The sequence below is a fragment of the Talpa europaea genome (genome assembly GCF_964194135.1).
Source record: "Talpa europaea genome assembly, chromosome: 1".
Taxonomy (NCBI): Eukaryota; Metazoa; Chordata; class Mammalia; order Eulipotyphla; family Talpidae; genus Talpa; species Talpa europaea.
This window is the reverse complement of record NC_140073.1, coordinates 120,198,427-120,208,879: the sequence shown is the minus strand read 5'-3', so window position 1 is coordinate 120,208,879 and position 10,453 is coordinate 120,198,427. Positions and strand designations below refer to the sequence as shown.

At 34.7% G+C, this 10,453-nt stretch overlaps 1 protein-coding gene across 1 annotated transcript in view; it reads right to left on the bottom strand.

Moving 5' to 3' along the window:
* Positions 1–10,453, bottom strand: part of FSIP2 (fibrous sheath interacting protein 2) — a gene marked incomplete at both ends in the record, with an annotated part of 72,292 nt that overhangs the window by 26,056 nt on the left and 35,783 nt on the right. Inside the window, one exon of the mRNA XM_084259217.1 lies at positions 43–8,977. Within this exon, the coding sequence (XP_084115343.1) occupies positions 43–8,977 (8,935 nt within the window). The remainder of the gene's footprint in view (positions 1–42; positions 8,978–10,453) is intronic.

Genomic DNA, 10,453 nt, shown 5'->3' with positions numbered 1-10,453 from the left:
TTCTAAATTATGTCAACTTTTAAGTAGTTGTCTTTTGCTTACCTGTAGTTTTGAAGTTCTTGAAAAATGTGATCACAGATGTGGTGACATGTCTTGCTACCAAATGAATTTCATTTGGACCAAGTTCATAATCAGCAAAAGCAATCAGTTCAGCTTTCTTCAGAGCCTTTATTGTTGGGCATGTCTTATTTTTCCATTTTTGCAATAGGGAAAAATACTCTCCACTGGCTTCTTTGCTTTCTCCTTCAGGTAAACAGGTGATTCGCTTATCCCATATTCTAAGCAAACTTTTCTCCTCATTCTTTTGTTCTTCAGTTATGTCAGAAAAAGTGTTTTGCTTTGATATGAAAAATGGTTTTATTGTCTCCATACTATCATTAATGAATGGTTGACTTGGGAAGCCATAGCTTGACAGTACGGTGTTGACAATATTTTCTGCAGCTAAACATATTTTGAGTGGAGAAACAGTTGTCTGAATTTGGTTTGGCTCACGAACTGGTTTTGAGGTCTGATAATGGAACACTCTTGGATTTTCACCTTTTCCCATTTCTATGAATGACATGACTTCTTTTAATGTTGCTTCTGTGGATTCATTTGCTTTCTTGAACAGTTTTTGTAAGACACTGCCTTCTGGTAGGGAGCTTTCTCTCATGGTTTGACCAAAATGGTCAAAATTAGATTGCCTTGGGCTGTAATCTTGAATTTTGTTTCTAGAGCTAGATGGCATATTTTCTAAATCAGACATTTCCATTGGTTGTGAGTTTTTAATTGTGTCTTTTACAGAGGCTCTGTCATATGTCTGTAAATTTGATGAAGCTCTATACTGTTTTTTCATATCTTCCTCTGAATAAAACACCAAACCAGGTGCATTGATTAGTGTAGGATTATTCCCATAAGAAACTTCCTTTACCCTTGCTGTTGGCATTTCCATATTAGTTGCTAATTCAACATGATTAACAATGTAGGAATTTTCTCTTCCTTGGAACACATTTTCCTTTGGAAGGTTTTTGATCAAAGATTCATGGAAATGGGTACACTCATACATCAGTGTGCCAATGATCTCACTTGCTGCAATGTTTTCTTTCAATATGCTAATTGAAGGTGGCGCCTCTTGGCTTATTTCTTGGTTTAATTTATTCTTAATTATACCAAGCATGTCATTGATGATATTAACAGCATATGTAAATAATTCTGAGTGAAATGAATGAACTTGTAGAAGGGTGTTCTGTATGCTTTCTTTGGAAATAGTACTTGACTTGGATTCATCATAACACTTTTTCAGTGGCTGTACTTTTGGCAACATCTTTTTGCTTAACAGTCTCTGTTGGACAGGAAAAAGGTTTTCTATAGGCATTTTCACTATTTCAGAAAACTCATATTTAGAGATATGTTTAAATTGCAAGTCTACAAATGACTCTAACATGTTTATAACCCTTTCTACAATCTCTCGAACAATTCGATTGCTAGAGCCAAAAGCAATTGGGTCTTCTGTCTTTGTGTTATAGATTTGTACACTGGTGAGGACATCCTTAGTTGGAACAACATATTTACTTTTAGTGATGCTGTGTTCATTCCTTCTTGGCAGAGTTTCTTTACTATCAGGAGTGGGCATCTGGGACAAAAAGCACAATTGTAAGTTTTCCAATAGCATTTCAACAATTTCCTTTCCAAATATATTAATTTGTGTTTTGATATCGTCAGCCCTAGTTGAAGCTCCTTTAAAACGATTATGGAATCTGCCTTCACAATCTTCAAGAGGTGGCAAATTTAAAAGTGAAAGTGAATATTCTAATTCTTGTGCTTTTATTGAAATTTCAGTCAAAATGGTTTCAGCTATCATCAGAAGTTTGCATTTTTCATTTTCCATGTCATTTGATTCTGCTTGCCATTTGTCAAATGTTTTTCTAAATAGACCTTCTTTAGGGAAAATCTGTTCTAACTGTGAAGAAACATTTTCCAGGTAAAAACCTGCTTGTGGTTTGGCAAGAGACTCAGAACTAATATTACCCTGTGAAAGCTTCAGATCATCCAGATGTGAGAAAGCCAACGTGCAGTTTTTTGTAGCGTGTAATCCTTGCAAAATTGTATTTACTATTTTATTTGCTGCCATGATTTGATCACATGGTAAAGCTTGAGCTTTTACCATTGTTCTACTCTGTGTCACCTTTTCAAGTTCCATTACAGTTGTTTCCAAGATATTACTTATTACATTCTTGGCATACATTTTTAGTTCTGAAGTGGGCAGTTTTGTTCCCAATAAGTTTTTGGTATCATCTTTTGATAGGATGTGTGGCAGCCTAATGGAAGTCTTGGACCAGTTATCGCATGAAGGCATCTCTCCAAGACTTAACTTGGTCTTGCTTTTGGCCTTAACACCACTAGACCCTAGGTGTGCTCTTGTTTTAAATTTTGGCAAATGAGTAACTTTGGTTCTTGATTTTAAACTTGATTTAAAACCTGACTTAGGGCTGCCCTTAGGGCTTCCTTTAGAACTGTGTGACACCTCCTCAGAACAACCTTTGGGGGGCAAGCCCTCTTCCAGATGAAGTGAGGCAAAATTTGTGATCTTATTGAGAACCATTTGGACTAAATCCTTCCCCACCTGTAATGGTGAATGTTGTGAAAAAGTGTTTTCCAGTAGAGAAACAGATTGACGACCTGAATAAGGAGAAACCTGTGGTATCAGGGATCTAGTGGGATTAATCCCTTTTCCTGCTTGTTTCATTTCTCTGATGTATGATGATTTCTTGGGTAAGTTATCATTGTTGTCAGATGCTTCTTCTTCTCCACTTTTATATATTGATCTCACAACTATAGAGTACATTTTCCCCAAAACACTTTCAACTATGTCATTTGCTACACTGTTAATACGTGACTGGAAGATGTTTTTTTGTGTTACGTGTAATGTTTTCATTTTGGAATTAGGTGTAAAGTGGGAGATTTCATTAAATGGAGAAATATTGCCTGTGGTTTCCATAATTTTTTGATATACTTTATTTAAAACTTCTTCCACAACACTGAGAAATGCATTTTTTTCTTTTTGTTTTGATTCTCTAGTTCTCATAAATATTTTTTCCAAAACAATTCTCTGGCTTTCTTTTTCTAACATTTGGTTGTGTTCCAATGGGTGCTTTGAAAACAGAGGTAGGTCAGTGTTTTCTTCTCGTTCATTTTGTTCCAGCAGTGTTTCATTTGATATACTTAATTGTGAAAATAAGTTAGAATTATCTTTTGAGTAAAAAGTAGTCTCCTTTGCAGTTCTTTTATCATATAAAATCTTTAAGATACTGTTGACAGTTTCACTCACAGTGATATTTTCTTGGAATGCAGTGTTTTTTGGGTATGTATGTCTCTTTTGGATTTCTAGGTCTAAGTCATTTTTAATAAGTTTCAAAATGGCACATGCAATGATGTCAGCATATTCCTTAAGACTAGCTTTTGATAAATGAATTGTTGATCCAAGTTTTTCTCTGTAACTAGAAAAAGAGAGCTCTTGGTTGTAAATAGTTTCAGTTGATATTTTAAGAATATTTACATTTGATTCTACTTGACTTGACTCATGACTGATTCTGTTATCTTGTTTACTATTTTCCAGTTCTGAGCTAACAAGTGGCTCTTCTTTAGATAGGAAAGCAAGATTAATTAAGGAATCTATTCTTTCTGTGGCAAAAGATTCTAACCGATCAAAAATCGTCTTGGTAATAAAATTAGCATTTTCTTCATATGGGTCAGCAACAGATTTCTTGATGTTTTTTTCCTCTACTACACTTATCTTGTCATCTGCATAAACTGGTTTTAGATTTCTTGAAGATGGAAAATACTCTATTTTTCTCTCACTTCTTGACCCCACAGGAGGAGATTGTTGACACTCTGCTTTTGGAAACATATCACAAAAGGTCAGGGATAATCTTGCAGAAGGAGGATCCTTTGCATTTATACCAAGCATGACAGCACAACTGAGGTTATGAAGAACAATATCAACTATATCGTTGGATATCAAAATGACATCAGATTTAGGAACAGGATGTTTTGGATTAACTTTATCTGTACCCTCAATGAACATTTTAGAATTTGCTCTGGGATATTTACCAGCTATGCTCCATGTTAGAGTGGGTGTGGCAAATGAGAGATTATTCTGATACAATGTTTTTTCATAAATATCACATAATATACTTTCGATGGTATCTTGTATTTGAATTTGAAGTATTTTTCGATATTCAGTCTTGTTGAACAGCGTTTCAATAATATCTTCTTGGTGACTGCAATCAGTCTCCTTGTCAGGATTGTTTACGTCACATTTACCTTTAGATGATACAATATTTAACATGGTGTTAACAACATGACTTGCAATACTTTCAGAAACCACAGTGTTATGAGTTGAGAAAGGACTTTCTCTTTCGGTATCTAACTCATGTTTGATTCCTTGTAAAATTTTTCTAGCCACTTCTGTTGCATATGTGTTTAATTTATTCAAAGAGAGTTGAGACAGTGAGTTGATCTTTTCTGATTTGATATGATTTGCTGGGCAAAAGGAAAATGGACCATCCGAATAAGAATGTTTGACTGATAATGCTTCACTTAGTGCACTCTTATCTGATTGAACAGGTAAAGGTAATGGAATTGTAAAGTTGATTTGGGGACAAAACAGAGAATTTACTTTGGAAGTAGCAAACGTTTCTAAATTTGTTAATACTGCCTGTACAATATCTTTAACTACATTTACTTTGGCCTGTTCATTAATGTTAAATCTTGATTGTAAAGTATATGGATTCTTGTCTAGCACGGAAATGGAGGACTCACTCCCACCAATGTGTTCATGAAAAGAAACATTTGTTGAAAAGGTGATGGTTTTATATCTATTTTCATTTGCATTTCTGTCTGTGACGGCAGCTGAATAAAGTTTATGAAATACAGTTTTAACAACATCATCCACCACTATTGTTACATCTGATTCAGACACTAACGGAGCCATTCTTTTATCTATAAATTGCTCAGAAGATTGAGTGATTGGTTCATTGACATTGTGAGGAATGCCACTTAGATGAGAGAGAGAAAGCACATTTAACTGATTGACCAAAGCATTTTGAAAAATTTCATTCAAAATATTTCTAATAATGGGAATGATTGGAGATTTCTGTGGTTCTTTGAGTTTCACTTCAATTCTATTTAAGGTTCTTTCTAGAACCCATGTTTTAAAACCATATTTAAGAGAATCTGATTTAGTTTCTTCCCTTAGTGGTATTTTCTTTCCCATTAATTCTTTTTCTGTATGTGTATCATCCTCCTGAAATGAATCTGATTCAGCTCCACCAGGAAGATGATTTCCATAGGTTGGTCTATAATGATAAGTTTCAGTTCCTCTCTCTTCAGATTCAGTTTCATTAAACATATCTGCAGATACTGCATCTAATATTAAATTTACTATATTGTTAAGCATTTGTTTCTCAGATGGTAGGGATTTTGCATCTGTCCTCAAATCTAACAAGTTGGTATTTAATTCTGCCTGAATAGCTTTCAAAATAGCACTTGATATTTTCTTTGCATGCACATATAAAGTAGACTGAAATAGTTTTTCTTCATGTGTGTCTATGAAAACATTGATACTTTCACATTCCATCTTACTGCTTTTTTTATTCCCATTAATAGAACCCAGAGTTTCTAAATTTCCATGGGCAAAGCCTTCCAGTTTAGCAAAAACCACATTAAGAATATCTGAAGCCACAGCTTTAAGTTTCTTTGAATGCCTTTCTTTCATGTCCCCTGTTTTGGAAGACACAGGAACAGTAGTCTCTGCCTTGCTTTTAGTCTCCTCTTTATCGCCCTCTGGAATCATCCTGGAAACTATGCTGGAAATCATGTCCACACATTTGGTTATTCCCTCAATAATTGAAGCAAATGATAGATTGTCAATATCTGGAGATTCTGTGGAATCTTTAGATCCAGAATCTGCAAAACTGGTATCCATGTCAATATTACACAGTCTTGTAAGGATATATTCCAAAATTGCTTTGGAAATGAGCTGAATATTAGACTGCAAGTCATAAGATGTTGGCTGTTTCTCTTTCATCCTGTCTCTGGTCAGCTTACTACAAGATGGTTGAGAGTGAGGATGGGCTCCTATGAGCTTCCATAACATTTCAAGTAGTACTTCCCCAATATTATCTAACACCTTCAACCTGGCATTCTCTTTCCAGTCTTTTCCATTAGAGATACTATGGAGAGCACAAGGAGTAGCCAAATATTTGTAAAATGATTTTTTATCCTGCCTACTTGGCAAAATGTTTTGTTTATCAAAAATGTCAGATTTATATGAAGTTGCAGGCTTTGACACATCTGAAGGGAGTGAAATATTACTTTGATCTGAGTGTCTGCTTGATAACATCTCACAAATACAAGTTAGTAATGGGGATGCCATAATGTCATCATCAAAGTTTGAGAGATGAGATTCTAATTCATTGTCAGCAAAAAATCCTTTATTTCTAAGGCATTTGGTATGGTCTCTCTCCTTAGGTCTTACATTTTTCTTATTAAGTTCCAGTTCATTCTGGATAGCATGCAAAACAATATTTACCACTTTAGTTGTATAAGTACTAAGTTGAGATTGGAATGAAGATTGCTGTGCAGGTGAAGATTTGAGGCACATTTGCAATTTGGGACAGATGAATGATTTCAGCCTTTCAAAAACTGTATTAATGATCTTATTATTAATGTTATCTACAGGTTCAGTTTCACTTTCTTCAAGTTTTGATAGGGTAGTCTTTGAAGAATCTGAATTGAGTGAAGTTAAATATTTCATTTTCCTTTCACTCTCAAACCATATTTTTAATGGCTTTTTATTTGGGGCTTCTTTCACCATGTGGGCAGTTTCAGAACTATCTCGAGAACTTTGATGAACTGATGATGAAATGCAACTTTTGGTGGTATTGGGAAAGCAGCTTGATGCCTTATGAAGTATATTTAACACAGCTTCTGTTATGTCTTGAGCCATTGCACTGACTTCTGACACAGAGAACATCTGGTCTGTCCATTCTTGATGTGAGAGACCTAGAGGTTTTTCTGAAATAAAAACAGAAGCTGCTTTGCTAGGTTTACTGTCCGTGGAACTGGGAGGAACAGAAGATATATTCTTGAGCAATTCTGAGAAAATACTTTTAACTATGTTTTCTGAGGCCTTTTGTATTTGATGCTTTTCTTCTTGGCTGAAAATCAAAATATTATTATTCAAACAGGATCTTTCCTTCAAAATTGATTTATTATTTAAAGATGGTAGCTCAGTCTTTAATCCTGCATCAAGAAATGCAGCTTTGCTTCTTGGAGAAGCAAGTTTTGCAGGTAGTTTGGTATTTCTTTGATATTCAAAACAAGTGTCTCCTTTTGTAAGCCAAGGCTCAGGAATCTGTTGTGATTTTGCTTTTTCATCATTGAAAGATGAATCAAGCACGTTTTTTACAATTCTGTCTATTTCTTCATTATCATCTTCAGAATAAAGGACCATGCCAGGAACATTAACAGGAGAAAACGGTCTTCCAGACATTGGACGATTCGATAACCTAGTACCAGTGAGTCTGTACTTCTCATCAGGTTCAGAAAGATTTCTCAGTCTAGAGTGTTTACATTTTTGAGCATCTGCCTTTACTGGCTTTTTATGGAGCTGGGTGAAGAGATCATTCAGAAATTGAAGGAGTATCACTGTTTCTTCAGAAGCAATAAGTTTCTCATTATTAAGTTCAGTTTGTACATACCCTAGTATTGTATTGACTGCTTCCTCTATATAGCCAACCAAAGAGGACTGGGAAAAAATACTTGATATTAATTTTTTAATTTTCTCTTTAACAATTAAATTATCTGCATCAGGTGTAGGGCTACATTTCTCTCTGTCAGTTCTTTTAAAGGGCACACATGTTGGGTCTGCCATATGTTTCTGATAGGAAAGTTTGGTTGCATCGTCAAGATGAGGAATTTTATTTTGCTTAGAAGATGTAAGAGTCATCAGCTTTTCTAAAATGGCATGCACCATATCCTCTGCAATATCACACATGGGTTCCAAAGTAGAAGGCACTGAAGCTTTCAAAGGTTTTCCATTTGATGAAGTAAGATTTTCTTCACTGGGTGTTAAACTTGATTTAATGTTGACTGACAAATCTTCTTGGGAATACATCTCAACACATTTTTTCTCAACTGCAGACTGTAGTTTTTCAAGCATATTATCCACGATCTCTGAAGCTACTGATGCTATATCAACATCGGAGAGGACATCTTTTTCAGGCTCACCTGGGTCAACAAAAACTTCAGCAGTTACAGAAGAAAGAGAGGGAATAGCCTGTGTTAAATCAGACATTATTTCTTGAAAGATGCTTTCTAAAATCAATTCAGTTTCTCCTTTTAAGTGACACCTAAAGTTAACAAAAACATTGTTTAAATTTTTCACTTCATTCACGGCTTTTGCTTTTTGATCAGAAAGCAGTGAACTCTCTAAGTTATCTGTTTCAGTGGCTGCATCCTTACACTTTTTGGTGGCTGTTTCAAATGCTGTTAAAAGGTGACTATCGGATTTACTACTTCTTAGCCCAGGGCATACATATGTCATGCTGGTTTTATTATATTTGAGTTCAGATGTTATAGATTGTCCTTTCAAGTGATACGTTTTTCCAACAACTGTTCTTTCCACATGGGCAGAAGGTGGTTTTAAAGGTGTGGTTGGTTGTCTTACTGATATGTCAACTGCAAATGAACAGGGCTCTCCCTGAAAGGCTTTAGTTGTTGCTGATGTGTAGCTTCTATATGTAAATTCTTCACTGCATGTGCTACAGAAACTCGAACTATCTGAAGAGAGGATAGAGTCCTCAGACACAGGGTATATATTGTTTCTCAATCTTTGTTCATACTTTGTGATGGCTGGGTATAATATGCTAGTCACTGTAGCCACAACCCAGGTCATTATATTATGAATTATACTATTCAGTTCTTCAGAAGTTACCTGAAAGAGAGGTAAACAAGAATGAAAAGAAAATCAGGTAGCAACTCTTACTCTGTTTTGGAATAGAGGGTGGTATAGAACTTTTTATAGGAAGCTCTTCTTAGCTGAATACCATCATGGTTATAAAGAGAACTATAAAGAATCTATTTAGAATTTCAGATTAATTTCAAGTTGGTTTATTCTGTTCTACAGTAAAGTACTTTTTATTTTATTCATAAATTTTCTTTTGATTCACATTCCCTCAGAGGTTTTTTTTTTAACATTTAAACTTTTATTGCTGGGAAAATTGACTATTTAGTAAAAAGTAAATCAACAAATTAGCTTAGATAGAATATAAGGGACATTTCATCCAGTGCCCCTTATATTCAATCTAAACTAATTTATTTTTTCTTACTGCATCTTTTCTCAGCCTTCCTATGTAAGACAGTTTGCAATGATACTCTGTTGCATGCAAAGCCATTAAAAATCTTTAAAGCTTAACTTATTTTTTTGTGTTTCTATCAAATAATTAACAATGAGCTGTTGTATTTTCCATATATACAGATCACAGACTCATTCTTCTATCAGGGAATAGGGAAAACAGATGGCTTACTGCCTAGCTAGACAAAATGATTCTCATATATCTGAAGATGTGTCAGCATATACCTATGACTCATGTACAGTGTTGTAAGACAATGGTGCCTCAATAAAAAATGATGCCACCCCTCCCCACCAAAAAAAAAAAAAGAAAAGAAAAGAAAAGAAAAAGAAAAGAAAAGAAGGACTAAGCTAGAACTGGGACCCAGAGAGTCAGGAAAATTCCACATTGTGAACTAAAAATAAAATCCAGAGACCAGATTTAAAAGACCATATCCTTGGTCATAGATTGAACTAGACCAGGAATAGAAAAAAGGCAGCTGTAGAAATCTATATACCTCTACTTACTTATTGAAAATATATTTTTGGCTTGCAAAAAATCTCCTTGCCCATAAGAACTTAGTAGTCTGTTCTAAAATTATCCGTACTACTAAGTCAAAAACACAAGTAACTAGCAGCAAAGTCTCTAAGACTTGTACTAAGTACCAGGCTAGAAACACTAGGATTCCTAAAATTGTGCTTTCACACCCGAAATATTGCTTTAGTTAGCATTGAATTATTCACATTTCAGGTAAATATTCAAAGGAAAGTTATCACCTATGCAGCACAGTTTCTCTAGACACATTTGAAAATGTTTGGGGGCACTTCAGGAAAGTCATTTTTTTATCAGCTTAGTCTAATCCCCAAATCTCCCAGTATTTTTTTCAATTATTGTAAAGACAATGGCTAGTAACTTGAAAAATGCATTTTTTTTAATAGAGGCATGTTTTATTTATTTATTTAATTTTATTTTTTTAACATAATAAATTTTATTTTTATATTCCCCCATACAATTGCAACCCCCCCATTCTGACCATAATCCCTCCCCTCCCGCCACCCACCCCCAAAAAAGTGTCTCTG